Raw genomic sequence first — 15,680 nt, 5'->3', positions numbered from 1 at the left:
ATTTTTAGTATTGGTAATTATCTAATAAATTTTGATGTTGAAAATAATTCAAACAGAGCATTTTAAAGAAGTTGAACTTAACTTATTATGGCTTGCACAATATAGAACTCAAAAAGTAAATAATAAGGGTAAGTACAGTAAGTACAGTAAGTTTTAGTACCGAGCTAGTACTATATTTAGCTAAGACGAGTAGATTTATAATTAAAAATAACAGCGTCCTTGCAATAGAAAAGTTATTAAATGGTCTTCAAAACTACATGAATGTAAATACATTCAACTGAAATTATACTTTGAAGATAATTTGTATGGTAGCTATTAAATAACTATTTTTTGAATAATGTATTTTATTTCAATAAAAATATGGCATAGGAGCCACTCTAAAAAAATTTAAAAATTTAACTAATTTTTTGGACAAATTAATAAGGAACAGCAGTGTTTATAGGAATTTTCAGAAATAACTAACACCAGAATTTACTCTTTTGTGGATAATGGCCTACATACTAAATCAATCATTTTGTTTTATTAAAATTTGTTTCGTTAATTAATTTTTGGTAAGCAAAACAAAGTAGCAGCTAATCTTGTATAGCTAATTAATAAAGTCACTAAACATGTCATGAAACCATTCATATCTTCAGTTATTTTTCAGTAGTTTTTGCCTTAGCACTATAATTTTTCTTTAAAAATATCATGATTTAACTTCACCTAGCTTGCTAACACCTTGGGAGAGGGAATGCTAACTCAAGTAGATTTAGATTCAGCAATTGTAGGAATCCTATTCATTCATTGCAGTGCGACATCATTACTTGATCATTTTGCAATAATAGTGAAAAATAACAATGTTTTAAATAAAATGTAAGTTTTAAAATTTTTATCAGAAAATATGTTACATTTTTTAGGGGGAAAAAGGAATTTAATTTTAATTTAAGTCAACAAATGGGAAAGAGCTATTGATGGAATTTATTCCACTGATTTTTTTCCAAGACTGATTTCAGTCCCAGGACTGAAGAGTGACACCCATGATATAGGGATTGTAATCCATAGACAAGTGGTTAGATATTAAATAGCACCGTGGCAGAATCGCAGCGACATGGCGACATTGTCGCAGAACGTTATAGAGTTATTACAGAAAAATTTTTCTTTTGAAAATTAAGAAAAATTTACTTTTCTTTTCTACAAAAATTTTCGCGTTTTATTTGAATCATGCATTTAGATAATCACTTTTTGACACTCTCAAGTTAAGCCGATAGTATCGTAAATCGATGTAATGTTTCGATTGTATTTTCGGCAGTTATTGATATTGATTTTCACGTGGATTTTAAATATCCCAATACATTAAAAAAAATATGGAATATTCGAATCATGTATTTGAGTACTTATTTTTTAAGGCTATGATTCTATCGAATTTTTCGCATTTATTGCTATTAATTTCTGCATAGCTTTTAAATTCGATATTTTTTATACATTATTTATTGCAACAACCTAATCTCGAAACAAAACACGTATTTGAGGAGTCCGATTTGCATGATTTCATCGTCGATCTTTATTTCGGCTGTTACTACTACGAATTTCATAATTTTTAATTTTTTTATTATTGTGATATTTATTTACAAAATGCGAAGAAGGTAATAATTTGTGCCTCCCCCCGCCAATAAAATGCGAAAATATCACCTCCAATATTAGAATAAAAAATTATTACATGTTCAATTAAAAAAATTATACTCCTTTTGTTACTTTTAAATTAGTAACATATATGTTTGCTATTATTAAAAGTATCTTGCAGAAAGATATTAGTGTTAGAGAGTTATGTCGCAGGTAGCTCGACAAAATTCTGCCACAGGGTTAAATAGTGTATGCTACTTCACTGTAGCATATCTTGCATAATATACTTTGTATAAAAATTTAAACTTAAACTCTAAAAATGAGATAAAACTTTTTGAAAAACAAAAAAACTCACCCTATTGTGTAATCCCAAAAGACACATTGTGGACTTGAATGATCTGAAGTGTCATGAATTCTGAATTGGAAATTTATATCTGATGATAACTCTTGTTTTATAATTTCTGTAGAATTTGCAGGTTGGATAACTATAGACATCATTGGTGTGTTAGCAGATAGAGTTATACCAAATCTTTGTCTAAATGAAGTTAAAGATATTAATGAGTCAAAAATTTAACATGTTTAAAAAATAGTAAAAATGTATATTAAAAAATAATTTTATTTGAAAATTTTTTTGAAAAGAAATTTTATTTTGGAAAAAATTTGCATTATTTTCTATATTGCATTAAAATATTTTATGATATATGATAGTTTTACATGATAAAAAAATTCATTTTACAGTAAAAATGTAAAATTTTATTGAATTTATTTGTTATATAAAACTATTTTTACATAAAAAAATGTAAATCTATCATAATACATTGCAAATATTAAACACAAACATTTAATATTAGTACATATACAATTGAAAACATAAGTGGAAAATGGTTCTAACTCATATTTTCAAAGCAATTGAGATTTCTCCCCTGCGCAGAAAGATTTTTATCTTATTGAACTAATAAACTTTGATTTATTTGTCAAATCATCAAATTTTTGGGATTCTGTGATTTGAGAATTTTGAGATTTCAGTGGCTGAGTGTATTAAGTGACAGACTTAGTGTTTTTGGAGTAAAAGAGAATAGAAGTGCATATGGGGGAAAAAACAACAGACAAAGGCTGACCATTTTAACTTACAGTGGTGGCCAAAAGTGTGGACACTTTTTGAAAGTTTCATGTTTTTCAACTTTGTGTGCTTGTAGAATATATTAATTTTCACTTAAATACAAATGTTTATATATCAAATTGAAGGTAATTTAATGTAGAATTTAATAATAAATACAGTATTACAATATCTATATTATAAAAAAAGTTACGCAACTAATAGTAAGATCTATCTTAGATTTGGATTTTTTTAAAGTGATACTAACACAATCAATACTTAGTAGGATAACCCTTATTTTTTAAGACAGCTTCACAGCGTCTTTTCATCGAGTGAACGAGTGTTTGGAGTTCATCTTTCATGATCACATGGTGCCAAGAATCAATTATAGCTTCAATAAGTTGTCTTTTATTGGATGGACCTTTTTTTCGTACAAGAATTTTCAAACGTCGCCACAAATTTTCAATTGGATTGAGATCAGGGCTGTTTCCTGGCCATGGTAATATATCTATGCCTTTATTTTGAAACCATGCTTTGCATACTTTTGCTGTATGGCATGGAGCTGAATCCTGCTGAAAATAAATGGTGCATTGATGGGGAAGTTCTGGTGTACAAAAGTTCTGTTTACGTTATGAAAAAACGAAATCAGTGGAAAATAAAGCCAAATCAGGCCGAAAAAATGCACAAGTGCTACTGCCGATAGCAAAATTATATGGCTATGCCTACAAGATAGAAGAATTTCATCAGATGCCATTAGATGTGAAATGAATGCAGCAGGTATTGCAGTAAGTTCAAGAACAATAAGAAGAAGGTTATCAGGATTTGGACTACAAGCTAGAATTCCAAGGAAAAAAACCATATTTAAATCAAAAGCAACGCGAGAAACGAGTTAAGTGGGCAAAAGAACGCATTAAATGGTCAGAAAATCAATGGAAGCAAGTAATCTGGAGCGATGAGAGTAAAATATCGCTCTTTGGTAGTAATGGTAGAAAATACGTGAGACGTAGAGTAGGTGAAGCACTTCATCCTAATTGCATTGAAGCAACTACAAAGAACTCAACAAATGTCATGATTTGGGCATGTATGTCTGCAGATGGTGTGGGCTGAATTCAAGTGATTGATGGCATCCTGAATGCCAAAAAATACATCGAAACTGTCCTGAAACCAAAATTAATGCCTTCCATCAGGGATGTCTTCCCAAACAACGCACCATTTATTTTTCAGCAGGATTCAGCTCCATGCCACACAGCAAAAGTATGCAAAGCATGGTTTTAAAATAAAGGCATAGATATATTACCATGGCCAGGAAACAGCCCTGATCTCAATCCAATTGAAAATTTGTAGCGACGTTTGAAAATTCTTGTACTAAAAAAAGGCCCATCCAATAAAAGACAACTTATTGAAGCTATAATTGATTCTTGGCACCATGTGATCACGAAAGATAAACTCCAAACACTCGTTCACTCGATGAAAAGACGCTATGAAGCTGTCTTAAAAAATAAGGGTTATCCTACTAAGTATTGATTGTGTAAGTATCACTTTAAAAAAATCCAAATCTAAGATAGATCTTACTATTAGTTGCGTAACTTTTTTTGTAACATAGATATTGTAATACTGTATTTATTATTAAATTCTACATTAAATTACCTTCAATTTGATATATAAACGTTTGTATTTAAGTGAAAATTAATATATTATACAAGCACACAAAGTCGAAAAACATGAAACTTTCAAAAAGTGTCCACACTTTTGGCCACCACTGTAAATGAGAGTTGGGGAATTATAAATTTTTCAAATTAGTATAGGCAAGATTTTTACTATTTAGCAAATATCATTTAATATTAAACACATGTAATACAATTAATATTAAAAACATACATTACAATAAATAAAAAAAAATTGATATTATAACACAATATATAATACCATTGATAATAAAAAAGGATAGAAACTAAAATCAAAATACCTTATGGATAAATCATAACCAGGAGGAAGCATTTGTCCTGCAGTTGGATAGATGGCGTAAGCAATCACAGCAGAATCACGGGAGAGTAGCATGACTCTTTGCTTATTGGGTTTTTTCTCTAAGGAAAAAAAATCAAGAATTAATTTCTTTTTTAAGATGATGTGCTTTGAAATTTACCATATCTTGCTTCAAATATAGATATAAGAAATCCAATTTTGTTATAGTATAAGAATTTAAAACAAATAAATGCATGATAATTGTCAAAGATAACAATATTAGTTGAACATTAAGTAATTAATTGAAGGAGAGATAATATAACGCTAAGACACATTTTTGAACTATACAGAAGGTTTTCGGAAAATTTCCATGAAGGTAATAAATTGGTTCTATGTATCTTCTAAAGCAAGATTTTGTAAAGTAGCTATTTGGAAACAATACCAAGGAAGAATCTGTAACTGAACTCTTTTACAGCATACAGTTTATTACTAGACTAGTATGTTAAGGATTGTATTCATAATGAATTGCGGTAGCGTTGCTCGCCTCCGTGACTTTGGTTCACAGGTGCCCACTGGGTAACGATAAATGAGCAACACTTCCGGCATCTTCTATGGCGGAGAACGAAAGTTCAGTGCCTGCCGTTATTAAAAAAAAAAAAAAAAAAAAGAATTTTCTGATTTATTAATTAAAACAAAAACAAACAATTAATTGGCATATAGTTTAATCGATATTATATTTAATAATATTTTGGCCTTGTATGGCCCCATAACAGTTTTGTTAGCATTATTTTAAGACCATTTTCTTTCTCATTGTCAAACATTTATTTACTAACAGAGATGCGCAGAACCTCACCAGACACGAGAAGGGTTACACCTGTTGTGCAATTCATGACAGAGTCTAAAACAAAAAGGTCATGCTTGGAATGGAAAAGGTTCGGCTTATCAGTATATCACCTAAAGCTTTTAGATTATATTTTTAGAAAATTTTTTTAATGCATGTTATATCTAATTAGTATGAATTTTATTCCTCCATAGTAATTCTGTTTTCAGGTTTGAACTAACATCAGATTTTAATTAACTTTTTATTAACTATTAAGAAGCTATTTTTTCCAAAAGATAATTGACAAAAAAAAAATAAAAAAATTCAACAATTTTCTCTATTTGAAATTTGTATTATTACTCGACATTTTTTTAAAAGAATTACTGCATACATTCAAAGCAAAAAATTTTTTTTATTTAATACATAATGACAAAAAAAAAAACATTCAAATTGAAGAAAAAGATAAACTTTTAAAAACTTATAAAAAAATAACAAAACTTACATAGAAGCAAATAAATTGCTATATTAATATAAAAAAAAGCACAAAAATTAAGGTTATAGTAATTAAATTAATAAATTTACAACAGAAAATTGATTCTGTTAAAAAAAAAAGTGCAAAATTAGATAGCCATTTGTATTTAAAGGATAGGATATAATTGTTCATTAACAAGCAAAGAACACTATAAGGAAGAGTTTAGACTAAAATTAAAAATTGCATTTTATTTCAAAAGGAAAAAAAAGAATAAATAACACAAGGAAAAACTAAATACCTTCAATCGACTTTACATTCAAAATTTTTAGTGGAATTTTTGCTTTTGTGACATCATCCAAAAAGCTTTTACGTCTAGGAAAATTATTGTATTTTGGTATCAAAACAGCAGGGCCAATTTCAAAATCACTTATATCCATATACTGTGAAGTTTCTGGAGAAAGTGACAGATTATTTGAAGTAAAACCATCTGAAGGCAATGACCACAGTTCTGAGGCAGATATTGTATCTAATCCAAACACTGGAAAGAGAGAGAAAAAAATTAAAAACTAAGTTTCTTATTTTTTAAATGTTAACCCTTTGCTTACGGCATACTATGTTATACTAACACATGTGGTCCACATGTTGTACCAGTCGTATGCAAAAAGTTAATTAGGACAATTAGGAAATGCAAGAAAATTAAAATGTAATTTTTTAAACAAAAACTTCCCTTTTTTTATTAATTAAGAATTTTAGGTGTAAGAGGAATGCAGAATTTAATGAAGGATGCAAATAAAGAATTCGATTCAGTAAAATCAATATAGATTACATTAAAGTTCAAAATTGTGTATTATAGTTAGTTAAAAACAAATAAATTTTTTATATACCGTTTAACTTTGCCTTTTAAGTTTGAAAAAAAAAATCATATACAAAATTCATTTAGACTAAACGTTTTTCATAAAATATAGATAAAATAAATATAACAATATTAACTATTACAAATTATGTAATAAAAATAGTAACTATTATAATATTAGGTAATAAAACTAAACAATATATTAGTTATGTAAAAGCACAATATTAGATACAGATTAGGTAATAAATTATACGTCTTTAATGATAGAATTTAATAGTGTATTACGTAATCCATAAACAGCATAGTACACAAAAAAATTTTGTTTTTGAACTTGTTTACTAGCTAAATTACTGATAGAACAAAAACAATATAAATATTTATATATTTAAACCACTCACAGATTTTTACCTGCATTTTTCAAATTTATTATTGTTTGAACTATTTATTGATAAAAGTGCAATTTTTACAAGAAACAATAGTTAAAACTTATACATTATCAAAAGTACAATAATTTAAAGTTTTATAACTCATTAAAGGTTATATTAAAAAGTAAAAATAAAAATATATTATTAAAAGCTTAAAATTACCTTAAAGATTAACAAAATTTCTAAAAAAGAAATCATTTAAACAAGCAATAAAAATTAACAATAAGTTTATTTAAGAAAAAAATTATCTGTCATTACAAGATTTAAAGCAAATATAATTTTCGTAAACAATATCAAAAATTACATAAAATATTGGATAACAATAAATATTTAACAGTATGATAAAGTGGTAATTGTGAGCCCAACTCAAAAATCCTGAAAATTTCTTGAGTAAAAGCATTAAGGACGCATCTAAAAAAAATTTATGTCTTTATAAATTTAAATGATTGACATTTTCACAACATAAAATTCTAAATAAATTGCATGCAGCATAATTTAAATTAATAATTATGTATAAGTTTACTTTTATCTCTTATCATATTTATTATTCTACCAGAAAAAATATTCACAAATGAAAGAGATGTCAAGCATAAATTCTAGTTTTAATATTTTTAAATAAAATATACAAAAATGTTTATACATTAATGTAATCGATGATTTCTTTTAACTTCTGGACCTTGAATTTCTGGATCGCGGTTGAGGAAAAATCAGGAAATCCAGATTTTTTCCGGAGCACAATTATCTCTGATGATAAGAATTGCACAGATTTCTGTTTTGTTTAAATTAAAACAGATAAAATAATTAATTTGAATTAAAATAGCAATAGATACCCATATTCTTAGCAGCTACTTCGAATGGTTCAGTAAATGTGTCTTCCTGGTTTTGAATCAAAGTTTTTGCATAATCTTCAAACATGCGAATCAGGTTTTCAGGTCCTGCATCAGTAAATGTAGCAATTCTTTCCCACATGGATGTATATCTCGGTTCAAGAATTTTACTGGCAGATTCAACTAGACCCTTTAAAATAGAGTTGAATTTAAAATAAGGTAATTAACTCATAATTCCAATTATTCATTTGCTAATCAAAAGTGCAATTATTTTAATTGAAACTAAGCAAGTTGCATAATAATGACAATAAAAAAGTGAACATATGTGTTGGTTAGTTCCTTAAATTAATATACAATAATCTTGAGAAAAATTACTTTTAACTGTTCTCTATATGACTTCAGAGTAGTTATGTGACTAACTTTTAGCATGAATGTATAAAAACATTTTCACAGCTTGTAATTTGTTAAACAGTTTACGATAATTTCAGTGACACATAAAAACATTAAAAAAATTTTTTTTGTACAAATCAGTACAATTAATTTTTAAAGAAACAATAACATACAGGTTGCAGAAAAGTATTTTCATAGTTTTTATTGAATGTGCTTGGTTTTGATTTTTACAGTCATTTTTGGTTTTTATTGTCATCCTCAACTATTTTCATAGCATCATAAAATAATTATTACACATTGAAATTTTGAAAAAAGTTTTTAATAACAGAATTCAGACAAAACTACTGTTGTGATCTATAACCTAGTATATAGATTTGCGTTGTATAGACAATGTTGAGCTGCATCTAGTTTTGTAAAAGACAGTGATAAACACAATCCTCCTAAGGTTAGATTATTACAACATTTGTCAATAAGTTGTAAGAGATTTATGTTAAATTAACACAAGCCTGATAGTCTAAGTTGAAAAATTGACACTTAGAATCCCAAAAGCAATTCTATATGTTAATTTTGTTTCGATTATTATAAAAATATTTTTTGATGTGGAGATATAAAATATTTTTTGCAATCTTCTTTATTTAAATTTATAAGTAAAGAAAATAGTAGAAAAAAAAAGATAATGAAATAGAAACTTTGCACATTTTATATAACAAAATTAATAAAGATGTAACTTAATATTTTGCTTCAAAATTGAAAATGGGTTATACTGAAAACGAGAGATAAACTGTTAGAAAATAAATTTAATTTAATGACTAAGATTGTTTAATGACTAACTTTTAATAATTATACAAATTATTAATCAATGAGATTTACTTGTATGAAATCTTTATCTTGACGATGCGTCAAATTGAGACCTCCCTGTTCAGTTTCATAATTAAGAACATGATTCAGCATTCTGTCAACAATAAGTATATCACTACCATACAGACTCTTAGTTGAGTTTGTAGCCTTTCTTAGATCAGATGATATTTTTACAGCAAAATAAGTACTTAAAGGAAGCTTGTCTCTCTCAATCACAGCCAGCTGGAATAAAACAAAAAACATTTCAAAATTTTATTTTTTACAAAAGAAGTGCTGCATTCTTTAAAGGATCATGATATGAAATACTAATTTTTCCTAACAAATAATATGCACTTTTTATATTATTTTTGAGTTCGAACTGTTATTATCGTTTAAGATTTGCCAATCTCAAGCCAGTGATGTCTATTTTTATTATAAAAAAGGTACAAAATGTCAATATGAAGCAAGTCTGTGGCAGCCCTGTATTATATATCTATAAATATGAAAGTCAAAAAGGCATGACATAAAACAGTACAGATAAAAAAATATTATTTATTTTTATCTGAAAAAAAAAAGGAATTTTAATTATTATATGCATAAAATCGAACAGAAGAAATCTCACTGATTCCGGCATTTTTTCTGACAAGAAACAATTCAGCAAGAAATCATTTTTGTTTCTTAATTATAAACGGAAGTAGCCTTCTATATTTAACAAAAAGTAACATTTTAAAAACAGTTAAGAAAAACAAACAATAGAAATATAGTTTGGATTATGAATGGTCTTGAAACCAACAACAATATGAACAGGATTAAGAACAATAAGAGTATGAAAAGAGTTAAAAACAATACAAATGTGAATACTGTTAGAAATAGCAAAAGTAATTACTTGATCAGCTAATTCTAAAAATGTTTCTGAAGTGCACTTGAATAAGTCTGGGTCTTCCCATCCTGTGTCTGGGGCACAATACCTAGTGGCTTTACCTACAGCACAAAATAATATTAATATTTTTTATATGATTTGATAAAACCTTATAAATACAAAAAATTTTAAAACTTGAAAACAAGCATACTACCATGCAATTAAAAAAAACAAACAATGTAAGTGCTTAACAATAAATTTTGAGAAAATCATTAAAATAATTTTTCATGTGAATAAATAATACCTGATAAATACAGAAAATTTTAAAACTTCTAAACAAGAATATTACCATACAATAAAAAAAAATGTAATTTCTTCATGATAAATTTTGAGAAAATTATAAATGCAATTCTTTATATGAATAAATAATGCCTGATAAATACAGAAAACAAGTAACATACTATCATTCTAAACTAGTATACATACTATCATTCAATTAAAGGAAAAAAAAACAATGCAAGTGCTTTATAAATTTTGCTTGAAAATTACTTTTATTTATTTATTTATTATTAATTATTTATTACAGTAAATGCTAAAATAGAATTTCAAATAATTGATAAAAAAAATAATTATAGAAAAAAAAATGGACAATGTGTAGCTAACCATAGAAAAATGCCAAATACATAAAAATCTTGATTTTGAAATTTTTGTCGCTTACATGGATTTTTCTATTGCATGGCAACATACCCTTTTACAAACCATGGATCATCAATATTAGTCACACATCATGATATGCAAAAGTAAAACATTTTAGGCTTCAAAAATATTAGTTGTACAATAGTCACTCATTTTATAAACCATATAAAATATTTAGTTTTAGTCTTTGAAATTACGATTAGTCTTCGAAATTACTAACAACGGCTAATCATGATACATGAACTTACCCACTGCCCCTTTAGGACATGGATGTGAGGCTTCCTGGTCAAAGAGTGTTCTATCCCACCATATACCCATACTGAAAGACTGAGGACATCCATCATACACAACTAAAAAAAAAAAAAAGATGACAAACTATATTAAAGACAAAGATAAAGAAAACAGCTATGATACTTTAAAATTGTTTTTCCCCAAAAACTAAAAATCATAATTATTTTGCAGCAAAATTTATGACAGGTAAACCTGGTTTAAATGATTGAGACCATATCATTAATCATATATATTTATTTTAATTTTTCATCTCTTGTCAAGTGGAGAAGCAATGGAGGCTATGTAATTTAAAGGCCAAACAATTGACATTTGAAAATAATAATTATCCATATTTAATAATTAAGAAAACTGTAAAAAGTAATATATTATAATGCATGTATTATAAATAAAATAATCAAATATAATTTTAAAGAGATTAGTCATTTTACAACAATAGTTATCAAGCTTATTGTAAAATTTAAAAATTTATTTTAATAACATATTATTAGTAAAGATAATACAGTAAAACACCTCTATAGTGAACACGGTTTATAGTGAACTCCCGGATATAGTGAACGAAATGTTAGGTCCCGTGCCTTGCTATACACGCATAATGTTATTTTTTTGTGGATATAGTGAACCAAAAAAGTGAGAAAGTTGGATATAATGAACTTTTTTCTGTCCTCAACTGATTTCTTTCCTCATTTTTTTTGTGAATAATTTTGAAACTTTTACTTTAAAATAAATACAAATACCGATTTTTAAAACCATATATAGAGGGGAAACCAAACAGATATTTCCAACCCTGGCAGATAATGCACCTGTAAGGTGTCAGTGGGATCAATATGCATTTTTTGTCAGGATTGCTCATCAACTAAAGATTACTAAATTTTCTTTTTTGGAAGCAAGACGAAGAGTAATGAAAATTAACACATTTTTCGCTACTAAATAATATTTTTCAGTCATTTATTTAAATAATGTGTAATAAAAGGGAAGAGTTTGGGAACCATTAGTTAAATTACCTGCGTAACGGATATAGTGAACTCCCGGTTATAGTGAATCAAAATTTCGGTCTCTTGCAGGCTCACTATAGCGGGGTTTGACTGTATTAAGTTTCAATACAGTGGGTTTTAGAATGAATATATAATATAGAATATAATTGATAATTTTTTTTAATTATCTTTAATATAGTGATTATCAACTTCTTCATTCTTTACCACCACAGTATTCATTACTAAATCAAGGAGACTATATATATGTAGTTAAATGAATGAAAACCAACCTTATCAATACTTAAAAATAAGCTTTGTAAATAATTAAATGTAATATTGTTCATTAAATATCTCAAGAAAAATTATAAAAAAGTGAAATGAAGAAATCAAGTATGAAAAAGAAATTAACTCACCTTCACAACCTCTAAGAGTTACTTCTGCAAATGGATTGGAACATGAATCACATCGGCGACCAATCACACCTGCTCTACACTTACACTGACCTGTGATTGGGTCACAACGGTTTCCAAAAGAGCCAGTTGCATAACAATCACAATCAAAACAGATGTCACTATGCAGGGGTTGAAAATGTTTGTCCTACAATATAAAGTTCACAAACTTAAAAGAAACTTGCAAATTATAGAAAACATATAAAAACCCAAAGTATGTATTAAACTTAATATCATTGTAACACTACACTTTTCTTAATAGCAGGCTTGCAATTTTAAATACTGTAAGCTAAGTAATTATCAGTGCATAAAAATATTTTAACCTACTCTCTTCAAACAAAAAATTTCGCCTTTATTGCAAAAATTGTTTATGTTGCAGTAATGGACATTAAGTCTGAAACTCATCCAGGGTTACTACTCAAATGTGGAAAAAAAATTCCCTGTGTTTTCCCTGTATGCATAAAACACAATATATTAAGAGGAAAAACACAATCAGTATGTTCTTATGTGAGCTGTATTGTGCTAACTATACTAGTTATAATTGCAGAAAAAACTTAGAAAAAAAAGGAACAGCTGAACATACTTAAATAGAGCTATAATAAATGAACTAGTTCAGGGTAAGTAGCCAGAATTTACAAAAAGTAAGCACCTTTTAAGTACTTTTTAAGCCTTCAAGAAATATTTTTAATCACTTTCCAAAAAAAAAAAAATCAAAATTAAGATCCGTGCAGTCATAAAAATTATTATTTTTCAATCATTTAAAGTTTTTAATTTATAAACATGTAACCAATAAAATTAAAATAAGTTTGCATAATCATTATAAAGTGACTAGTTACTGATAAACATTGCGTAGAAAATTGTAAAAATCATACATTTTTTGTAATTTAGAACGACAATCGACACAGCAAAGAAAAAATCTTATTCTGAAAGATAGGAAATTAAGCACTTTTTACAAACCCCAAATAAAAAAAGCACCTCCAAGGGCATTTAAAAAACGTAAATCAAAAATAAGCATCTTTAAGCACTTTTTAAAAATGCTATGTACCCTGTAGTTTAATATAACTGAAATATCATCCTCAAATATCCCATAGATTACACTTTAAACAGTTACCATTCTTTAAAAGGCAAAAATACAAAACAACATTCCCAGTTTCTAAAGAAAAACTCAAAATTCCTTGTATTTTCCAGGTTTTCCCTGTGGAGTGGCAATCTTGTCATCTCTACTAATGATTCAAAAGAACTTAAATTACCTCACATGTGCATGCACCATTTGTCTTGTTACAGTTTGCATCATATCCTTTATTGGTGTCGCAATGACATGGTCCACAGATTGGATACCCCCACCAGTTAGAAGGACAGGGGTGGTCCAGAGGCACTTCACAATACTCTCCAGTGTGCAAACCATCGCATTCACAAGTGTATCCGTATTTATGATTATCATGCAGTGAAAACTTTGAAGAAGATCTACAGGTAGATCCAGGAGCACAAGGATTTACTTCACAGACAGGAAGGCAGTTTTTACCCACAAATCCTAAAAAAAAGTAAGATTATTAATAAAAGCTGTATTTGGTATAAGAAGATTAGAGTAAAATAATAATTATGAATTTAATTAAAATAATTTTTTTTTATTAATTTTCTATTTGCAATCTTAAGTTTGATTAAAGAACTCTTCTTAAGCTTGACTAAACAGTCATGCGGAAAAGAATGTTAAATGTTCACGAAATATTACATTTTCAATGTTGAGTCTTAATAAGGTGAGTGGTCAGATTTTTCAACAAAAAAAATTACCTTTTAAGCACTCAAAATTTTTTTAATCACTTTCTAAAAAAAAAAAAAATCATACTTAGGATTGTGCAGTAATAAAAATTATTTTTTCTATCATTTAAAGTTCCTAATATGAACATAAAATTAACAAAATTCAAAAACATTTTCGCAAATTTCACATAATCATGGTAAAATAACTAGTCTCTGATAAATTCACAGTGAAAATCATGTATTTTTTGAAATTTACAACGACAATCCACACAGCAAAAAAAAAAAAAAATCTCTTTTTACAAGATAGAAAATTAAGCACTTTTTACAAACCCAGAAAAAAAAGCACCTTTAAAGGCTTTTAAAAAATGTAAATCAAAAATAAGCACTTTTTAAAAATGCTACGTGCCTGTCGAATGGAGATTATAAACAAAGTTTGTCCATTCACATAATCTAATGCAAATGTAAATATAATTGTTTTGTAAATACTAAATGATTTGGGGAGGGGGGCGGTAAACAGAGATAATTCATGCATTAATTTGTTGGCAGAATATATTTAATTTCTAAAAAATATTGCAGAGAAAACTAACCCATATCACACTGGCATTCATATTTGTCCCAAAGGTCAATGCATGTGCTGTTCAATGGACATGGATTGGCATGGCATGGATTTTGTGTTCTGCAACCCTCCCTTACATTGCTCTCAAGAGAGGGTCTCAACCAGGCATCTTTGTTCATGTCTATTCTTACATCCTGCAAAAATCAGAATACAATCAGAACAAATAAAAAAGAAGAAAAAAAACAGAAACAACTATTATTTAATTTTAAGAAACATGTATTGGTTTGAGTTTGTTATCTAAAATACACAAAAAATAGTTTTATCTGATGTAGGTGGATATTATAATAGACTTTAAAATAGAAGGCAGAATTAGGTAGAAGGAAACGAAAGATATGCAATTTGAATGATATGGAGATAAATATTAATTAGTTTGGAATTTTTGCTGAGAACAAAGCCAAATAATTGGGGAAGAAAGTTTTCATGAATCAGTATTGTACAAGGCAGGAAGTAAAAAGACATTTCAAAACTAATTTGATTCAAAAAAAATAATAACTGAAATAAGATTATTAGAAACGCCAACCATGTTTCAAGTTATCAAACTGGTTTTGTTGTTTTTTAAAACCATTTTTTTAAATACCATTTTATCTGGATCTAATAATTTTTTTAAAACAAATAATAATTTACAACCCATAATTAGCACTCTGGCAAGTGCTTTAAAAATATATGAAGATCACTGATTATACAATACTTTTATCTGAAAAACATTAAAATATTAATGAACTCCAAATTTTAAAGATGCATTATTTTACATTATGCTGTACT

General features: G+C 27.4%; 1 protein-coding gene across 2 annotated transcripts in view; it reads right to left on the bottom strand.

The window, feature by feature from the left end:
- Window positions 1–15,680, bottom strand: part of stan (Protocadherin-like wing polarity protein stan) — a 420,791-nt gene that overhangs the window by 18,281 nt on the left and 386,830 nt on the right. For both annotated transcript variants that reach the window (XM_043041038.3, XM_043041047.3), the window contains 10 exons: window positions 14,890–15,052; window positions 13,798–14,078; window positions 12,512–12,695; window positions 11,085–11,186; window positions 10,168–10,262; window positions 9,315–9,524; window positions 8,058–8,244; window positions 6,248–6,487; window positions 4,662–4,779; window positions 1,955–2,134 (listed from right to left, as the gene is read on the bottom strand). In XM_043041038.3, the coding sequence (XP_042896972.2) occupies window positions 1,955–2,134; window positions 4,662–4,779; window positions 6,248–6,487; window positions 8,058–8,244; window positions 9,315–9,524; window positions 10,168–10,262; window positions 11,085–11,186; window positions 12,512–12,695; window positions 13,798–14,078; window positions 14,890–15,052 (1,760 nt within the window). The remainder of the gene's footprint in view (window positions 1–1,954; window positions 2,135–4,661; window positions 4,780–6,247; window positions 6,488–8,057; window positions 8,245–9,314; window positions 9,525–10,167; window positions 10,263–11,084; window positions 11,187–12,511; window positions 12,696–13,797; window positions 14,079–14,889; window positions 15,053–15,680) is intronic.

Source organism: Parasteatoda tepidariorum, chromosome 10 (genome assembly GCF_982258835.1).
Source record: "Parasteatoda tepidariorum strain Cologne lab strain chromosome 10, Ptep-v5.0, whole genome shotgun sequence".
Lineage (NCBI taxonomy): Eukaryota > Metazoa > Arthropoda > Arachnida > Araneae > Theridiidae > Parasteatoda > Parasteatoda tepidariorum.
The sequence above is the reverse complement of the archived record's forward strand: the minus strand, read 5'-3'. Positions and strand labels throughout refer to the sequence as shown.